Raw genomic sequence first — 20,628 nt, forward strand, 5'->3', positions numbered from 1 at the left:
CCCCAATGCTGGGTCTCCTTGAGTACTTTGGCTAAGATATGAGTGATGTCTATGCTTTTTTTTTCCTTGAGAAAAATCTCTAATGCAGAGGACAACCGTTTTATTTTGGATATTAAGCAGGTATGTGGTATGGCATGAGTGCTTGAGAAAAGAAAACGATGCATTAGCTGTGAACTCCCCATTGTATGTCTTGTGTATTAGTAGTTGATGATATTGAAACAGAGGAAAACTTTTATGGGCTGATTTACTTACACAGTGATAATTCAGACTTGATCCAGAAGCACAGATAGGGAGGGGGTTTCCATAGACATGAGCTTCCAGGCAACTGTCTTGAAAGTACACAGTATGGGATGATTCTTTCATTTCAGATGATGTGCAATCGGGAAGTAGTTTTCCTACTTCCCACACTTTCCTACAGTTTTTTAAACCAAAGAAGGCATCTTAGAGTAATTTAGCTTAAAAAAATGTTCTTCAGGTCACTTTTTTTGATATGTAGTTGATTTCCCCTATAGCAAGATTGACTTTTTGGAAGTCAATTTGAACTTCTATATTAAATATTTTTGTTTAGTTAATAATTATTGGATTCTTTTGAGATTCCTAACACAGTTTGTTAGTGTATAGCTTTGGAAAACAGTGTATGTCATAGTCCTGCACAGTGACATGATGATCATTTTTCTTACAATCTTTGAATGGTGTGGTCATAAAATAATCCTTGTGCTAGAAAATACAAGAGGAAGAAGAAATACATGCGTAGAGGCTATGGTTTGGGTTTCAGTGTCTCTTCTTCATATTCATGTATTTGTAGGGGGGTGGTCCTACTCAGAAGTTTCATCAGATTAAAGATCCCTGTTTATTTTTTATTTTTTATTTTTTTAAGATCCCTGTTTATAAACTCTTTAGAGGGGTGAAGAAATAAGCAACAACTCGATTTCAGATACTTATTTTTTCAACATACAGCTATCTCTTAGAACAGTTTCTTACTTTTTAAAAAAAAGTACTTATGTTTTGCTGTATCAGAAAGAAGAGAAAAAATCTTAGAAACATATTAAGCATATGATGAAATTGAAAGGGTTCTGAAGAATCCTTTAGAATCTGTTTTCTTTGTGCAGGTACCAGATGTTGATGTTGGCAGCACTTATGAGGGTCACAGGACATTTAAAATCACTAGGCTGGGGTGAATAAAATTCCAGGTCTGTTGCACTGAAAATTATTTGAAACTTGTGTTTGTTTACTCAGTGGTAAGTAGTACAAAAAGCATTTTTTTCTATATGAGTGTGTTTTAAACAGGTACCTTTGACATACATACATGATCAATGAAAATGTTTAAAACACATTTGTGTCCCAGGGGCTCCTATCACTGCAGGCCACTGGTTCCGTTGAAGTCCATTTTCACATGTGCAGAGCTGATCACGCTGCACTTGACCTTCCTTGTAAGTTATTTGCTTCATGTACTAGAGGGCTAAGGCTACATAGCTGTGCAAGAAGGGGGAAAAGGCGTACGTGCTACACTTAGGTAGTATTTCCTTAGTGTTCTCTGACAGTAATTTTGAGAAGAAAAGAGGACTTTTTATGCCCACCCCAACTTTTGGGACTGAGCTAAGTTTCTCATTGATAAAATAATTAAGAGTTTATAGTTTCAATGCTAAAATAGAAAGTAAAAAAATGTTTTTGAGGAACAAAACCAATTCCAACAGGGGGTACCTCTCTGTACTCACTGTAGATTCTTATTTATTCTTGTTTTATAGGTGTCACACTTGAGTAGTTAAGTTGCCTCCTTTCTTAGTTTTCCAAAGGAGTTTAATACATAGATCCTCCAGTTTGCCTTGTTTCTTTAGTTAGGAGTTTGAACCAATGCTGTAAGTGCAAGGAAATCCATTTCTTCTAGTCTGTGTTATCTATCTTATTACCGTCCATCACGATAGTATTCCAGCTTTCTGTGGGAAGGGAAGTATTTTGAATAGTCTGTCAGAGGAAATGGCTAGGAGGAAAAGCAGATCTCAGCAGCTCTCATTTCTGGGATTACGGCTGACTTCTTCCTTTTTAGCACACCTTTCAGGTTGTGTATAATTATACAGAGTGGAAATAAGAAAAATAGTATGTGTGATGAAGTTAATTTTTATACACCAAAGAAGTCCAGATGTTGCTTGTTCTGTTTGTAGATCCTGGTGCCTTGGTTTCATTCAATGACAAAGAGAGGTGTGGTGTTATTTGTGCTCTCATGTCGCTAAACCTCAGGAACATGCCAGGACATTTAGATTGAATTATTATGTGAACATCACTGAATAGTCTTCACAGTCCTAGATGGTGTGGCCTATTCCTTAAGGTTATGTGATACATTATTTTGCTCCTAAGTCACAAGACTATACAGCGTATTTCTGTTCTGCATATTGTAGTCAACCGGAACAGATATTTTTATATTTAAAACATCTGAATACAGAAAAGATACAAAAAGAACACAGTAGAAATGCTGAAAATCAAGCATACATAGGGTGCACTTGTATGAGTGGAGTTTACAAACCTCAAGCCGTGGGTGAGTTGGTGAGTGAATGGTGTGTGACTTTGAGGACCTGGGGCATTATAACAAACTACTGTAGACTTTGTAAGCCCTCTGCCCTTAGTTCGGTTTTTTAATTAGTTGTATTCTTTATTTACATTTCAAATGTTGTCCCCATTCCTGGTTCTGCTTTCCCCCAAAACTCCCTAACCCTCCCCCCCTCCCCCTGCTCACCAACCCACACACTCTGTCTTCCCTGTACTATCATTCCCCTACACTAGGGCATCTCGCCTTCTCAGGACCAAGGGCTCTTCTCCCTTTAGTGTCCAACAAGCCATCCTCAGCTACATATGCATCTGTAGCCCTGGGGCCCTCCATGTGTACTCTTTGGTTGGTGGTTTAGTGCCTGGGAGCTCTGGGAGTACTGGGTAGTTCTTTAGTAATTAATCAAGTTACTGAATCTTTGCATTTTATAAAACTTATTTTTAAATGTTTGAATCTTATACTTAGATTAATATATGGATATATTGTACAAGATTATTTGACTGTTGTCAAGACATTTTTCATTTAAAACCTTTTTCTGATTAAAAACTAATATAAGAGCTAAAGTCTAAACAATGTCAGGATCATATCTTGTCATCCTGGAAAGTCGTCCGTGGGTGTGACAAGATGGAGATGCCCATTTGCTTAGCACCGTCTCTCAAGCCCTTCTGAGGACTGCCTCCTCCTCAGACACAAATGTGTCTGTAGTAGTTTTTCTGGTTTCTCTCTTCTTCTTCTTTTTAATCATAGATTTATTTGTAAGCAGATAATTTACCATCAATATTTTGCTCCAACAATAAGGCCTTTGTTTTCTTGTCCTTCATTTTTTTTTCTTTTTCAACTATGTGTACATTAGATCATTTTATAAACATTGCTTCATGTCACTCTGTGGGACCACCGTGTTCTCATGGTCCATTGTCAAATGAAGCATTGTCTGAACAAGCTAGCTGTCACACACAGCCATTTGATGTTTAGATTGGTAGTGTATATAGCCACAGATCCTATATCCATAGGGTTTCTGATCACCAAGGACAGAATGTTTTAAACTGATGTATTTTAACTTAACATTACTGTGATAATTACGACATAGGTCTTTTATATATTATATACATACATATGTATCTATAAATTTATTATATTTACTTGTATTTATATTGCTAATCAGTATACTTATGTAAAGGAAACAGACTTACATGATAGGCAGCATTGAGGGGGAATTTTAGAATGCCTTTGTCAAGTCTTTAGTTTAGTCGAGTGTGTAAAATAAACAATGCCTACTGTGTGATGAATGCCAAAGAGCTAATCAATTTTGGATATTACTCCTGGTTAGAACTCATGTAAGCTGTCCTGTATTATAGTTACTTGGAAAGATGTGTAGAAGTCTAATGTTTTGAGTGGGTAAATTTGTTTTGTAACCTGTGAAATGTGTTCCTGGGGATAGTGCATCTAACCTCTGAACTTTCCACTCATTGTCTATGCAGTGAGGATTCCAATAATGCTTTTCTTTTGGATGATATGAGGATATAGGAATACCTTTTGTAAATTTATATGCAGTTTGCTAATTTACTAATGTATTCTTGCCAAATGACCTAAATTAGAAGGAGGGTGATTTGGATCAAGTCCCTGAGCTCACTGTCTAGAGTCAGATTACATTTGTCCATTCTACTTGGAAGAGGTGTGTGTGTGGGGGGGCATCAAAGATGTATGATTTTAATCTTATTTTTGTTAGAGGCTATGACTACTCTAACCCCCATAGCTTCAATTAAAAAACTTGAAAATAGTTCATTTTCTATTCTAATTACTTGGCAGAAATTTAGAATAGCAAGAAACAAGTAACAACCAAATCTTTCCTTTGCACTTACAGATCAACAGAAGAGATTCTTGTGTCCTACAGACCAAAGAAAGAATCAGCAGGAATGCCCAGGGTGAATGATGGATTGCAGAGCCTGGCTGGTAATTACTTTCACTGAGCTAAAACATTAACTTGATACATGGGAGCAAGGCCAGATGAAAATCGGTAGGTGGACCTCTTCCTCCCCATGGAATGCCCATACTTGCCTTGTGGAGGTAGTTGTTTCTTTGGTGGGAGAGTCCAGCTCAGCTTCCTTTCCCGAGCCTCAGCATGGATTTTCATCTACCACCCCGGTAGACAAGGAGTGGTACCCTTGTTTCGGCCATTGTAATGATAGGTGTTTAAGTCATCCTGCTTTCTGAGATGGCAAGAACTCACAGTTTCTCAAGACTTTTCAGTAGGATACCCGATAACAGATTATTTCTCCTCTTGGGGTTCAGCTTTTTTGTATTTTTTTTCATAATGTGGGCTCTGGAACCCACATGGTTGATAAGCATTTTAGCATTAACTTAGCTTTTGGATTTTTGTAACATGGCTACTGAACAGATTCCTTACACTGAGCTAGAGAATACTGTTCTCTTCAGAAGAGCCAGGGGATATTTTTAATGACATATAATAGTTATTAATACTTCACTACTTTGCTATCTAGGAAAGATTGTGATGTGCTTATGACACCATGTATGTTTTCATTCATGCATGGTTTCAGATGGCCATAGAATGTAAAGTATGTGAGAACTCATTCAGTGCCACTGTGCTCTCCGTGACTACCGTCTCAGCATACAGTACACTTGAACTTGAATTTTCTGAGTTCAAGTTGATTATTACCTCATGGGAATAATAGTTATTGTTTTGAGAGACTTAGAGTAGATTAGATCTTAAAATCTATACTAAAGATAGAAATGGCACTAGATGATGAACTCTCCCGTATTGTTTCTTTTATTTTAATCATGCTCCATTTCTCCAACCACGATGTTTTGTGCTGGTCAGGAAGTTCTCTGTTGTGTGCCATATTGTTGAAAGTCTAACTTTCTGATATCAGAGTCCATGGTTTCTTGCCATCTGCCGAACAGGCTGACCTGAACATCTATTGCCATGCTAGCCACAATGGGTACTTACTAATCTAGCCGGCAATTGTGGGCATGCACTACAGTCAGTGAAAAGGATGCTTATCAGTCTTATTGTTTTTGACATCCATGGAGAGCCAGAAAGGCAGATAATGGATATTGAATTTACAGATGCTCTATTTCTAATGTTAGATTGTGTTTTGTGTATTTATGAGTTAGTTATATTTCTGACATATAAACATTTCTCACATGTGATTTTACAGATATATTCTCTTGCAACAGACATTCTGTGGAAGCATGATTTTGTTGTTGAAACATCTACCATACTTTGCTTTCTTAGACGTCTGAATTGAAGGTGTACTATTTTGAGTATCTATAAATACTCAGTCTAGCTAGCATAAGCGTTTAAGTTGAAAGGCTTCAATTATAAAAAAAGATTCCTTTAAAGAGCTGATTTTTGTGGAATTTTTAAGTAACATGAGAATATTATTGATAAAAGGAACTTTTATTAAACACTGTTAGTTTCTGTGGGATGTACTTGGTGACTCATTGACAGCATGGAATACTGGTTTGGTAGTTTATCTATTTTCTTTACTTACGTGCTTTGAGAGTGGGTGTATTGTTTTTTCAAACCTTCATTGTCACAAACTTGGAGCACAGGGCTGGAGATGGTTCAGTGGTTAAAGACACTGTTCCTCTGGAAGAGGAGTAATCTGGGGTTTGATTTCCAGCACCCAGGGTGGCTCACAACTGTCTGTAACAGGCACTCGTGGTGCACCTATATCTATGTAAGCAAAGCACCCATTCACATAAAATAAAATAAATGCAATTTTTGAGTGAGGGGTGCTATCTTTTTTGAAAGATTCCTAATCTTGAAGTGACCTGCTCTATTTTTTTTTACCACAACATTTTCCTCAACCCCATTTCCTATATTACAGAAGGACCAAGTCATGGCATAAGGAAAATTGGAAAGTTTTTGTTTTTATACTAGCATTTTCTGTAGTTAGACTTGTAAATCATGTCTTTACTGGCTTCTATAAATCTCAGGCCCTTGGGAATGAAACCCATGACGTGTCTTACTTCAAAAGGTGAGAAAACCAAGGAACTCAAATGTTCTCTGCAGCAGAGCTGTGTTCATGCCCCTCCTTAGCATCATCACCTGGGGAAGTGAGGAACAGCATTCCCATCCACCTCTTACCGGCAGTGGCTTGCATGGCTTGGAGGAAGCTTTGGGACTGAGCAGAGGTTTATAACTACTGCTGTCTGGCCTTCCTTGACCATTGTTTCCCCTTCCAGGATTCCTGTAACTGTCAGCCGATGGTTCATACTCCCAAATGTTTCTAATACTGCAATGATGTCAGAAGTATTTTTTTTAAAGGCTAGGATTAGCAGTTACAGTTTTTCTTCAAACATCTTTGGAGTGGAGAAACTTCTGTCAAACGTGGAGTGCTCTTTTCCTCTTTTCTATCTTCCTGCAGTTTTCCCACTTCTTTGCTAACTTATTCCACCTACATTGCTTTGGAATCCCCACCCTACAAAAGTTAGTCAACATAGATTATATCAATTATACTCTGTCTCCACTTTGGCACCACTCTTTCTGTGGATCTTTATTGAGCATTGCATCTTCCTTAAGTTAGTTAAAGGCCTCAGGGAGGTTGAAAATTGGTCTAGACAGTGGATGAATCCTGTGAAGGGTGATTCAAGTCTTGGGGTTTTCCTGAGATAGGTCCTGATTTAGACCTGGTAATATTTGAATGCCTGAGGTAAAGGCATTAAGTGTCAGAACAGATGCTTCAATGGAAAGAACAAGCTACAGGGCACAGGAAGAGAAGATGATTGTGTTCTGTAGGGGGTATGTGCTATATAGTTCAGCTTAAAATTAAGAAAGACTTCATACATTTACATTCATACTTGTTTCCATGCTTAGGGTAGATGCTGTCTGTATGACATAGGAGGGTGTCTGATAGGCTCAGAAGCTTTTTACTCTCTGGCTTTTAAGGTAATAGGATTTCATCATTGTCTTAGTCACTTTTATATTGGTGTGTTAAAATACCATGACCCAGGCAACTTGCAACAATTTTTTGAGGTTCATAGTTTTAGAGGGTTAGAGTCCATGACCAGTGTGGTAGTGCGTATGGCATCAGGAGGCAAGCATGGTGCCCGGGGAACACTCTTCCATTCTTGGTCAGAGTGCAAACTTGTACAGCTACTTTGGAAGTCAATATGGATGTTTCTCAGAAAATTTGGAATTGATTTACTTTAAGACACAGCTATACCACTCCTGGGCATATACCCAAAGACACGCCATCTTACCACAAAGACACTTGCTCAACTATGTTTATAGCTGCTTTATTCATAATAGTCAGACTCTGGAAACAACCTAGATTTTCCTCAACCAAAGAATGGATAAAGGAAATATACACTTAAACAATGGAGTATTACTCAGATGTTAAAAAATGACAATGTGAAATTTTCAGACAAATAGATTAGACTACAAACCAACCAACCAACCAACCAACCAATCAAAAATACCATGATCCTTAGCAAGGCAACACAGACCCAGAAAGGCAAGCATGATATGTACTCACTTGTAAGTGGATATTAGTTGTTAAGGATAATCATACTGCAAGTCACAAACCCAGAGAGGGTAAGTAACAAGGAGAGAGGACTGTGGTGGGGGTGGGTACATGGATCTTCTGAAAAGGGAAAACAGAATTTGTAGGTGGACCAGGGGCAGGTAGGAATAGGAACAGGATTGACACTATTTTTCAAGGAAAGGAAAAGTTGCCTAATCAAGAAAGGACAGTTCATTTATCAAATACATACATACATACATACGTACGTACGTACATACGTACATATATACATACATCATGCAAAATTCATTGACTGATCTAAATCCCTATATTCTTCCCTCAACCCTAATTCCCCATAGCAAAGACTTACTACAGAGAGGAGTGGGCCATACTGGAAAGTGTAAAATTAATGATAACATAGACTATTGTTCTGATTGCTTTTCTTGGCTGAGAAATTCAGCTTTTTAAAAGCTGGGCTGAGTCTTACAGTAGGAAAATAGTTCCCTGTCCTCTGATCTTTCTTTTATGTAATGGTAAAGTGTTTTCTTAGCCACCGCTGGATAATGATGCAACTGTCCACAGAACAACCCCTTCACAGTTTTCAAATAGATACTTAAAAATAATCGAGGCAAATACTTGTACCTAATGTGAAAACACTGATGCCTATGCCTGCCCCGTCTTTCCTGGGGGCATGGTGTAGACTAGGAGCATGAAAGCCCTAGCTCTCAACAAAGAGAGAGATGCCTCGTGATTTTAGTCATGGAGATGAACAGCCTTGAGAGTAGGCACTGGACCAAGTTTTCTCCAGTGCTTCCTGAGAGGAACTATGCTAGGAGAGGGTAGTGATTACTTCCTATCTGAAATTTAGAAAATTAACTGCTTGCAATAAGGCTGTGGAGCTCAAAAAGGCAATGAGACAGCCCTACCTTCTGAGGGAGACTCTTACCACAGTAAGAGGCCGAAGCTGTGATGGATACCCAACACTGGGCATCACCTCTGACCTACTGTTTTATTATCTTACGTTCCCTTCCTGGAATTCGCATCCTCGATGCAGAAGCTACAGAGCTACCATCAGCTTATGCTGGGTCTGCCTGCCATTGTGAATTCTGACTCAAAACGGAACATATATATTCCTCCTTCTTCTCTTCTGTCTTTAGGTTGCTGGCCAGAGCTAAATATGCTTTCTCTAGTCCTTTAGGTCTCCTTTTCTTTAAAGCTTTTGTGTCTGCCCTGTAGCTGTTATCTGCCAGGTGGCTGACCTCCATGTTGGCTTAACTCAAACCCTTCCCTGTTCAATTCTGTGACACCTGCTGAGGTTTACAGCTTACCTGCTTTCAAGTTTCTCTTTTCAATTTTAGTAAAATTGTCTTTGAACATCTAACAACAAGAAGTCACACCATGCATTCCATTTCTATAGAATTTATTTATTTATTTTTTATTTACTTATTTATTTATTTATTTATTGTTGCAATACTTGGTTGGCAAGCTCTCCTTTCTGGTGAGATGGCGAAGTAGACAGAGTTTTCCCCACATGGAAGCCCACTGATGGTGAAGTTGCCTTATTAACTGCCTTGATTTTACTTCTTGTGTCACCTTCATGGAAGATGTGTTAGAGTAAACCGTTATTATGTCTCCTGCTGCTTACAAACTGAGTCTCTTTTTCTTGGTCATCTTACTTCTGCTTTGGGTTGTTATGATGACAGAGGAAGAAGCATGTTTTGAGAAACATGAAAAGCCATTGTCATTCTGAGAGCAGTTAGTTAATTTTCATTGTGTTCATTTAGCCTGCCGTGTTTGCTTTAGTGTCTGAGTTTGGTGTCAGTTCTGTTATTATATTAAAGATGTTTCCTGCCATACATTTTCCATTTCAGTTATGAAAACTCACTTTATTTCCTAAGATGAATTATAATTAGGATTGTTTGGTACTGAGACTCTTTTCCTCACTTAATACCCCTAATGAGATACAAATGTTCTAAATGTCCTTATGAGCGGATTATATTTAGAGAGGAATCCACTTATTTTAGTTAACTAATCCTTTTGCTCCTGTGTCACACATCCTTATTAGGCCCTCACGTTCCTGCTCCTTATGGAATTCTTGTGAGATCAGACCTCTGCAAGCAGTATGATTAACTTTCAGGGTCAGAGGTATTGAAAATGTCAGTGGAATTTGTTGATGTTCCATACCTTGTTGTAGCAGCACTCTTCTTAGACACATTAATGATAAATACAAGACTTTTTCTAGTCTTACAAAGCGAATTTTTTTAGTGATCTTCTTGTATTTATGTCAGTTTTCCATAGAATAAAATAATGGACTTATTTTGAATTTTTTTTCACTCTGTTCTCCTGCCACCCTTAGCATCTTGGAATGGTTTTTCTAACTCAGTGGGTCATTGTTTGTTGTACTTGATGTCCCAGGAGAGCAAACTGTGTGTGGTGTTGAACATCACTAAGTGATATCTGCGCAACATCTAGGGATCAGTACTGGGTACCCTTCCTGATGACTGTGTTTATTTTGTACAGAAAGCAGAGAGAAATAGCATTTTGAACAGCTTGATTTGTGAAGTTGCTTTTTGAGTTCAAATCCTGGCTTTATTGCTTACTGTTGGCCTATCTGTAGATGAATTATTGGACTTCCTTATTCTCTGGCATTCTGCTATACATACAGGTGATTATAATGCTACTTGCCTTGTGGGTGGCTACGAGGATTCTGTGAGCACATTAGAGAATAGTACCAGTTGCAGTCGCTGTGTATATTTGTATGATAGTGTCTGGTTGAATTTCTACAAGTATTGTCTAATATTATTCTCTCTTGGTCCATTCAACCAATGAAAAAATATTACTGACTTTGTAAAAGGAATGTCATAAAAATATAATAGTACCCATAATTTTGTTACTGGTATCAGAGTTGGAATTGTAGGACAAATTTCTTCTCATCTATTAATCTAGATGGAATTGCGTCTTCAGGGACCTCCCCACTTCTTTGATTATTATAAGATGTAGGAAGGTACTCAAGTTCTTTTTCTTAAATCTGTGGTGATTCAGTTCATTCATTTTAAAATTACTTTAAGTATAATTGTTTCTTCTTTTACATGACTTTGGCTTTTACTTGCCATGGTTAATTAATACCAGTTCCCTATCAGTAGAGTCTAATTATATCAGAAGTCATGTTAATGAGTTATGATTCACTGTATTAGTGGTGTTAGTTCTTTCTGTTGGTTTATGAGCAGACAGGCATGTAGTTATGTTGTCCCCTTGTCTTTGATAAACTCATGTGACAGGTCAAAAGAAGTGATAATAGAAAAGAAATCTGTCAAGAAAGCTCAAAGTGAAGCAAAGAAAAAGTATTCACACTGAAAATAAGATTTGAACTAATTATAAACAGGATTCCTGGAACAGGGTAACTGACCAAGGGCACATCAAGCCTCGCACTGGTGTCAGAACTGTGTGGAGTTGGGAAAGCAAAGAATTCATCAAGCCACAGAAGAGCTACCTAGTGAGCACTATGCACTGTTCAATATAGTGTTCTTGTTTGTAAATTAAACAACACATCTTGAAAGTACCCCTATGTGATGGAAAAAATAACGTCTATTCTCCTGCCCATTATTGGTATCACCAATATTTTTCTCACCCCTGTAGTTTAGTCTTTTCGGAATGTGATACAAATGTAAATCATAGAGTGTGTATTTGTAAGTGTGGTGGTTTCATTTGAGATTCATGTCTGTTGTTGCATGTAAGAACCTTTGGGGCTTAAGCCAAACTGTAAGACTTGCCTGAAGATAGAGTAGGGAGGGCTCTTATTGTAACCTGGCTAGGCTCTGGTCGGGAGTACACATTCAACATTCAGCGTGAGTCCTGGCTTCAAGAATCCTATGGGAGCTGAAACATGTCTCAGCTGAGGCCCTTAGGAGCTGCCAAAGGTGGTGGGGCGGACTGGCCTAGTGTGGTGAGGAGAGAGGATTATCCAGAGGTGAAGCCCAGCAGGCTATGGAGCATGTGAGGAAGTTACTTTCTCCCATTGTTCTCTGTTCTTTGCCTAAATTACTTTTCTGGCATTACTTTTCTGATTTTGCTTCATTAAATGGCTCCTTTTCTTTCCATTCCACCTCGTCACCACAGGAATGTGTTTCCAGTACTGGTACCGCACTTTGGATCACTCCTGTTGTTAAATCAGGTGTCATGTTTATAGGGACCAATCTTTGCTGCCTTCTGGCGATGGCAATGCCATTGTGCTCCTGAATTCACACTGTTGTACATGTGGGGAAGGGGCTTGTGCGGCCTCGTGATGAGCTGTTGGCAGTTAATGGTTGCTAGAAGAGGAAGAATCATTCTTCTCATAATTATAGCCATTGCCAAATTGCCCATGCTTCAATAAATAACCACTAACTCATGCCCCTGCAAGCAACCTTAATTAAATTGAGTTGGTTACAGAAAAAAAAAGACAAAGAAAAAAAGAGAGGAAAGGGAAGAAAAGGAAGAAGGATATGAAAATGGGAGAAGTGAGAATGAGGGGGCTCAGTGTTGGGAGATGATAATGGGGTTAAAATGACTAAAATTCAATATAACGCATGTATAAAGTTGTTAAAGAATAATGAAAAGGGACCTATCTCAGTTTATCTGAAGTTTTCCATTGCTTCCCACAGGGAACAACAGCATAAATGTCACTGAGATGTTGGTGAATTGGGGGCCCCTTAGAGCTGCAAGTTAAGGGTTCGGTAGTCCCAAACCAGTTATAGGCTCTTTTGTAAAGATCTTGGTAAATCTTCTACCAATTGGGATTCTATGGATTTTTTTTAACCTTTATTTTTAGTACTGGGGAATCAAACCCAGAGTTCATCATATAGTCATGTATTTTCCAAGTGTCCATCAACTGAAACATACTCCCTGTTCCTGGGACCATATTTTTAAAGGTACAGTACACAAGCTAGATTGAACTCTGTGGCAAAGACATAATGGTGAAGTAATGAAGCATTGGTAATTCTTGGGCCATGATCAACTAACTCATCCTTTGTGTAATCCTCATCAGCAGACTCCTGAAGCTGCATCAAGCTAAGTAGGAGATTCTAGCTTGATTAATAGTTGTCTGTCTGTGGCATAGGGGGTGAAGTACTCTAAGAGGTGGTATTCAGAATAGCTGTACTTCCCACAAAAACATTTACCAAAAGGTAGTTTGTTCATATAAATACTCATGCTGGAAAGATACTATCATTAATTACAAAATAGTAACTAGAGTTATAGCTGAAGTACATTTTATACTTAGGGATAGGTCCATCAGAGAAAAGACGGTTTCTTGTCTGTTATAGGCAGGAAACTGAGGCAAGGGCAATTTAGCCTGAGGTCTGATCGCTGGTGGTAGGGGAACAGAGACTCACACTCAGGCAGTCTGCTTGAGACTCTGTATTCTGCTGTGCATATGTTTGGCCTTCGGAGTTCTAGCATATTAGTGAGTGCCTGAAGGACGCTCAGGAAACTCATTGTGTGTCCTTCATTTTAAGAGCAAGGTCTTCAGGAGACTTTAAGATGATCATGGTGTCTTGGAGTAAACTCGATTCTCCTGCCAGAGGCCCTGGTCGCTGAAGGAGGTGTTAGGTTGGCTTGTTGCTGGTCTCATGTCAGGGGACAGAGAGATGCCGCTCATCTAGGAAGACTCACGAAATTGACGTTCCTTTCTATTCTATGCCTTGGCCCTGGCCCTCTCTTGCCTGGGAATACATTAATTTGTTCTCTTCCTGTGCTCTCTGCCACTTATTTTTCCCAGGGAGCCTGGAATCCCCGTTATCTTTTCTAGGCTGCCCTCTCTATTTGCTTGACCCATCCACCAGGTCTCTGTATGTAAAGTACTGTTCTAGCTGCTGCCAGATACCCATGCTCCTGGCTTGCTTTCTATTGTGTTAAACATCGCTTGTGGGCACTTGTGGGGGAAGGCCTTCCTTGGCTTACACATTCCAGATCACTGTCCATCACTGACGATGTCAGAACAGGAGCTCCAGCAGGAACAAAGATGGGAACCTCAGCAGAACGACACTTCCTGCTTGCTCCCAGGCCCATGTTCAGTTACCTTTCTCATACCTCCCAGGACCACCTGCCTACAGATAGCACTGCCCGCTGTGGTCTGGGCCTTCCATGTAGCTCAGTCCCCAAGAAGCTGTCACATAGACATGCCTACAAACCAAACTGATAGGAGTCATTCAGTTCATTCTTCCCCAGTGACTAGTGTGTGTCAAGCTGACAAAAGCTAACCCTCATGCCAGGTATGAAGGAGAATACCAGTGCATTATATTCACTAGTCGCTGACTTTTTCCTCCATATTTTCTACAATTAAGAATGTCCTTCTCAATTTCAACTCAAAATACCTGAAAAGAGTCCTTGTTTAGTTAAGAGAGAGTAAATTTCCCCAGGTAAGTTCCCATATGTTTTCTGTAAAAACCAGCACACACTTTCTTTGTATTTCACCCCCGTCGATGAGAGTCTTAGAACAGTAATCAGCCAGGATAAGCCACTCAGCTCCTGTTGCCTTGCATTTTGTTGGGCAATTTTAGCTCTTTTTTTTTTTTTTTTGGTGCTATTCAGAAGAGTCTGCTTCTTGTCACAACACTGGCATCCCAGGTTCTGTGATCCTTTTCTTTGCAGGTCCTGGAGCAGTTGAACTGTAGGTATGCTCACCTAAGTAGGTAAAATGGTACAAGATGCTCGGGAGGGGTGTGTGTGTGGTTCCATTCCGATTCCGGTTCTGGTTCTGGGAAGGTCTGGTAGTGTGTGCACATGGCCACTGCTTTTGTAAGGTTGGCATGTGTGTGTTTATATCCCCCCAGGCCTCTGTTCTTCCCTTCCCTTCTAGAGCCTTTCCCTCCTTTTGTTGGCCCTTTACTCCCTACTTGGGGCTTTGTGCATGCTAAGTGTGCACACAACTGTCTATGTGTAGCAATAGCCCTGCATGCTTTCTCTTACAGCTTTTTATGGTTTATCCAAGGAGTGGCTAAAGGACCTGGTAAATGTATGCTCCTCCTTCCCTCTGCCTCTTCCTTCTTTTCCCTCCTGCTCCCCTCTCTTCCTTCTTTCCTCCTCCTTCCCTCTTCCTTTGCATCCATTTAGTTCCATCTCTGGCTCAAGAATGTGTTCTTGAATAGCTCCTTCAAGAACTAAACAGTGCGAACCTTAGTGCATCTTAGTTCATGACCCATTTATGTGTTTGTGGCCCAAATCCTTCCATGTGTGATATTACCTTCTTAGAATAATTGAGGCCTTCGTGAAATACAGAATAGCTGTGTGCCCTGTCAGATAGGATGTGAAGGCCCTGTGTAATCCTTTGCTAGTGGGATACTTTAAGGCACGTTTGCACTACACTGAAGGCTTAAGTATGGGCCCAAGTTTAACCTTATCTATTAGGTAAATGGGTTCGGCACAGTTTGTTTAAGGTCCTAGGCCTTTCTGTGAACTGAAAACGTGCTCTTTTCCCCCCAAAAGTCCCCACTGTAGAAGTGCGGATTCTGTGCTAACGTCCAGCTCTCACCGTTCGGACATTAAATACAGTGTTTTCATTTCACGTCCTTTGCAGCTGCTTCCCCTTTGAATGTCTTTTGAACCCTGAGTTGTAGTGGCTGGAGCTGGAGGGCTGGGGTTGGTTGGTGGTGCATTTTTATCCCTGCTCAGAGCCCTTTCTTGGCGTGTTACCTTGCTGCTCAGGTCGCCTTCAGTTTCTCTACAGGACAGTCTTCTTGGGGTTGGAGACTTCAAAGAAAATCTTCTGACAGTGTCGTTGCTCTTCGTTGGGCAAACTCCTCAGCTGTGTAGCCAGAGCCTCTTTTGAGTGTAGGGCAGCTTACCTGTCTGCATTCACTTTTCTCTGATAGTCTTTACCTGTTTGGTACCAGGCTTAGTGTTCCCTAGTTTCTTAATCTTGTCCTTTCCTTATCACAATTGTTCCTTTAGTAGAGTTGCTAGTATATTTATGTACTGCTCTGAACTAGGTTTTAAAGTCCTGGAAGAACTTTAGCCAGGTATGGTAGAGGCACTGTATAGACCTTTTATGGTGACATAGACCTGCAGATTCCATGCTGAGAGGTAGAACAGGTTACCCTCATTCACAGGATAACCTAATTTAAGATTACCTTCAGCTATACAGTGAGTTCAAGACCACCCTGGCTATTTGAGGCCCTGCATCAAAACAAACACTGGCAATAAAGATTTTATACATTTAAAAGGATTTTAATATTTCTGTCTGGAAAGATTACCACTATTCTTTTGGCTAATTGTGTTGTCAACTACTATTAGTTAAGACTGATCTAATTTAAATATGAATTTGATGTTTGAATTTAATATTTTAAGGCAGCATGGAAAGAAGGTGAATGGTATAGTGGCTTCAATAGAGGCTGAATTTATGAATGAATTTTAAATTCGAGTTTGTTGTATAGACACTGTGATCAAGTGCTAAGTAAGTAATGTGAATGATATTGTTTAAAGCTTTTCCAAAACAGATCTTAAATCTTAATCAATATCCAACTGTCTGAACTGTAAAATTGTTTCAGTAGACCACCTGAGCTATGGGTAAATGTGTAGAAATCTTGGAGAATGCAAAAGTGCAGGCTTAGATATGATACAAGCGTAAGCCATTATGATTTACATGATTTATCTCCTCAGTATAAATATTGTACTTGTAAAGTTAAAACTGCTGTCCTGGAAATCAGATTGTGGTTGTCTTGAGTATTTGTGGGCCTGGCAGAGGTTTTAGGGTTATGTTTGTGTTTAGATTAAATTTGAATGGTAAGTTAAGATTTATGGTGAACAGTATGTAGAAAATATTATTTGCTTTTTCAGAGCTTATGAGTAAAAGCAACATCTGAATTTAATGTTTGAGAACCAACCAAATTCAAGAAATATGATACAATTCTATTTTAATTGTTTCCCTTAATTGTTCCTAACTTCTGATCATTTACGGTTTATGTGTTTATGATATTAACATATTTAGTACCCTGTCACTGGTTACATTTAAGTTTCTGTAGTCATACTTTCAGGATTTTTTTTCTCTTAAGATAGGAATAATATGAGACCTCTGTTTGCCCAGAGTCCTAGATGATTGTATTCTGATTTTGTTCATTACATGAGATATGCTCACATGGTTTGCTTCTGAATAAATCCTTTTAAGAATTAGTCAGTCTTTTCCCTGAAATGCACCTTTTACCTATTCATCCATTCATATATGAATCTTGTGTCTCCCTCTCCCTCCCTTTTTTCCTCCCTCTTCCCCTCCCCCTCTCAAATATTGGTCATAGGCTTGCTGTAGCTCTAGGGTAAAGGCTGTCCTTGGATCAGAAATCCGTAAAACAAAACAACAGCAAAAAAATGATACTGCTTGGTAAGAACTACGGCTGTGAATAAAACAGAGACATTGTGTGTGCTCTAGGTAACTGCGAATGAAGCTGAGGAGAGAAATAAAGGAGATAGTCACCAGTCTACACACTATGGACCTGTCTACACAGACAGGGTGCAGTCCAAAGACTTCCAGGAGGAAACGGCACCTCTGCCTCCATATTCTTTAGTTCCAGAAAGGTGAAAATTGACACACCGTTAAAACTCAAGGCAACCAAAGCTCCATGTCCTCAACCAGAGCTCTCATTTTAGGTCAGGAAAGTCTTTGCTCTGCATCTTACCTGATGAGAAGATGAGAATGTGTTCTTTGAGATCCTTTCTTCCACAACAGAAATAAGTGTTTGTTTTAGAAAATTTGAATTGGATATTTTTAACCATCAGTCTCTAAGATGCCTTGTTGATAGAGTAAATTTAAAAATGAATCTGTATTGAATCTGGACAAATAAACCACAGTTTGAAGCTCCAAAAGAAATGCATACCATTAACTGTCATCTTTCAATATTAGTTTTCTCTGAATGTATGTGTGCAACCCGTCCAGCGGGTCAGTTATTCCAGGGTTCCGAAGGGGTGCTACCTGCGGGTCAAAAGGGGTGGAGAGAGGGACGGAGGCCAAGCACCAAGAATGACATGCCAATCTGAGTTGTGTCAAAGCCTCGTTTAATGTTCTGGGGTACACAGGTTTTAAGGCTTTCAGGAGAGGCATACCCCAAAGCAAGGACAAAGGAAGGAAAGGCAATCTAGCAGTTTAGCAGGAAGAGATAAGGGTCCTCTGGTGGAGACAACAGGTGTTTGCACAGGCCGGAGCCTGCCGCAGTTATCTCAGGACTTCCTTCCACCGCAATTACTGGAGTCGGTGGGTGATGATGCAGGCAGGATCATTCTGTAGTTATCTTCAAGACAATGGCTAAACCAATGCCCGCGGGAGAGGCTCCAGTTAATTGTTCTTGTATTTTAGCAGCCACCACCTTAGGGCCATGAGTAAGCAATAGTCCGAATAGCTCAGGATGGCTTCCCACATCTCCTCCTTTTTCCTTTCTTAAGTTGAGGGGTGGCTATGGAAAGAGGGTCGGCAGAGAGCCTGTTTTAGGCTATGTGGTTTTGCCCCCACGTCCAGCACCGCAGTAACTAGGCCCTTTTAGATCCTAGTAGGGCAGGGCCTCTGTCTTAGGCTATGTAAGTTGCATCCACTCCTGGCATCACATCCCACTCTAATGGCTTAATCAGGCCCTTGGTGGGTGTGACGGGCATCCAGGTAGCGGACTCACAATAATCCCGTCATGGAGTCACCCTGCAGCCAAGGGGCGGTGTGCATCTGGCACCACAATATTTCCCGTCATTGGCTACTCCACAGCTTATGGCCCTCAGCCACTATTAGGAGCCGGAGGTCACTCTCTCTGGCATTGGCGTTTCTACTGCTTAGGAACCAAGAAAGCTCTGTGCCTGCAGCAAGGGTAGAGAACTGAAGGCCGATGGTTGCTACCTCCACGTCTGTCAAGGCAGAATCAATCTGTGATTTAACAAAACTGGTTAATCTGTTAAAGGCCCAGGGGCCAAATGACAAAAGAAACAAAAGACCCAGGAGGGGCCCCAAAAGGCTGGAGAGCAAGGTGGAAAGCCAGGGTGAAATCTCAGCATCAGCATACTCTGGCAGCTAGCATGTTCCTTCAGCATCCTGTAGAAAAAACACAAACATACCTCTTCTCTACACTTAGAGTTCCCTGGCATTAAAATTTAAAAATTTTTTATGGTATATAGAGATGTTATTCTCCCCTTTTTTATTATAAAAATATTGTAAAGTTCTATGGACTTGTTCTATAATATCTTATCTTTGCGAATTATGAGGAATCTCAGTAATATGACTAATATTAAATTGTTAATAAGACATCTCAAATGACTGATTATAATAATCAGTTATAATATTTGTCTTAATCTGATTTGGAACATTTAGTATTAAAAAATAACATATGTAACAACTAAATTTATATTTTGTTTCTTATGTTAAAATAGTTATAACTAGAAAGCTTGAAAAGCTGTCAATAGTCATATGTATATTTTTGATTAATTTTTTGAATTGTATTTGTACAAACAATTGTAAAAGTTAAGAATTAGTATCATTAAAAGGAAACAACTTTAAGCAATTGCAAGCCATGAGCTATATATGTATATTATTAATATAAAAATCAAAAGTTTGATTTTTAACATTTTAAAAGAACAGCTACAGCACCCAGTTCAATTATCTGTGCTGAAGCAAGGGGACACTCAAAAGAATAAATATGTGATCTAATTATATGAGCTTTACTCCCATAGTAGATGTATTTTTATAGGATGCATGTATAAATCTATAACAATATAAAAACATGTATAGAGGCAAATTTTTAACAATTTATCTTTTAGGTAACAATTATTAATTTTGTCAAAAAGGCTTGTCACGTAATAGATTAACAATTAATAATAATTTAATTGCTGTTTAAAATAAGGAACAAATATTTTATCATGCTCTTAAAACAGTCTTTTAAAAATATTTTTATGATTTTATTTTGTAACAATTTATTATTATATCAAATCTTTATTGGAGGATGTCAAAACCTTATTTGGAGAGATTTTATATTAATGTTCTCTTTGTTAAGGAATGGAAGTGAACATATATCATAAACTGTTGACAAATACTTATGGTAGCTTTCTCCAAGTTATGTCTCTCAGTATTTGTTTTGCATCTATCTTGAGAATAGCAGAGGCTTAAATGACAAACTTAAAGCAGTGTCTTAGGCAAAATATTTATCTTAACGCCTTTTGAAAATCATTTTCTTAAAAAATTTAAAAGCCCATGTTAAGAGCAAGCCATTTCTTGAGGAATAACTTTCTAATGAAATTCTTTAAATCTAGAATAGTTTTGTATGTAGTAGGCAGGCCAAATTTTAGATCTAAGTTTGAACTTTATTTTGAACCACATCTGTATGAATCTGTTAAAAATGTTCTTTTGGCCAGAAACTCTCTAAGTGAGGCCTGCAAGACAAAACTGCATCTCTCAAGCCTCTGCAGCTTTGAGCAGCTTTGAGGCAGCTCTGAGCTTTGTATTAACTCAAATGTAAATCTCCTGATCTGAGTTTGTTATCTCTAAGGCCAGACCTACACCCACCAGGTCCTGTAAAGAGTAACCTGTAATCAGACCCTATTGTATAGAGGTCAAATAACAAAAGGAACCTGTAATATCAAAGCATAACTACAGTTTGTTGAAAG

At 39.0% G+C, this 20,628-nt stretch overlaps 1 protein-coding gene across 5 annotated transcripts in view; it reads left to right on the forward strand.

The window, feature by feature from the left end:
- LOC127676260 (ubiquitin-conjugating enzyme E2 G1-like) overlaps window positions 1-20,628 on the forward strand; it is a 122,089-nt gene that overhangs the window by 6,373 nt on the left and 95,088 nt on the right. For 4 of the 5 annotated variants that reach the window (XR_007975808.1, XM_052172147.1, XM_052172145.1 and 1 more), the window contains exons 1-2: window positions 1,342-1,430; window positions 4,401-4,489. The exons of the other annotated variant lie outside the window; for it this stretch is intronic. Coding sequence is in view for 3 of the 4 variants with exons in the window: in XM_052172147.1 (XP_052028107.1) it covers window positions 4,453-4,489 (37 nt within the window). In the remaining variant the exon portion in view is untranslated. Of the gene's footprint in view, window positions 1-1,341; window positions 1,431-4,400; window positions 4,490-20,628 lie in introns of those variants that run through there. 5 annotated transcript variants of the gene reach the window in all.

The sequence above is a fragment of the Apodemus sylvaticus genome, unplaced genomic scaffold (genome assembly GCF_947179515.1).
Source record: "Apodemus sylvaticus unplaced genomic scaffold, mApoSyl1.1 scaffold_290, whole genome shotgun sequence".
Classification (NCBI taxonomy): Eukaryota; Metazoa; Chordata; class Mammalia; order Rodentia; family Muridae; genus Apodemus; species Apodemus sylvaticus.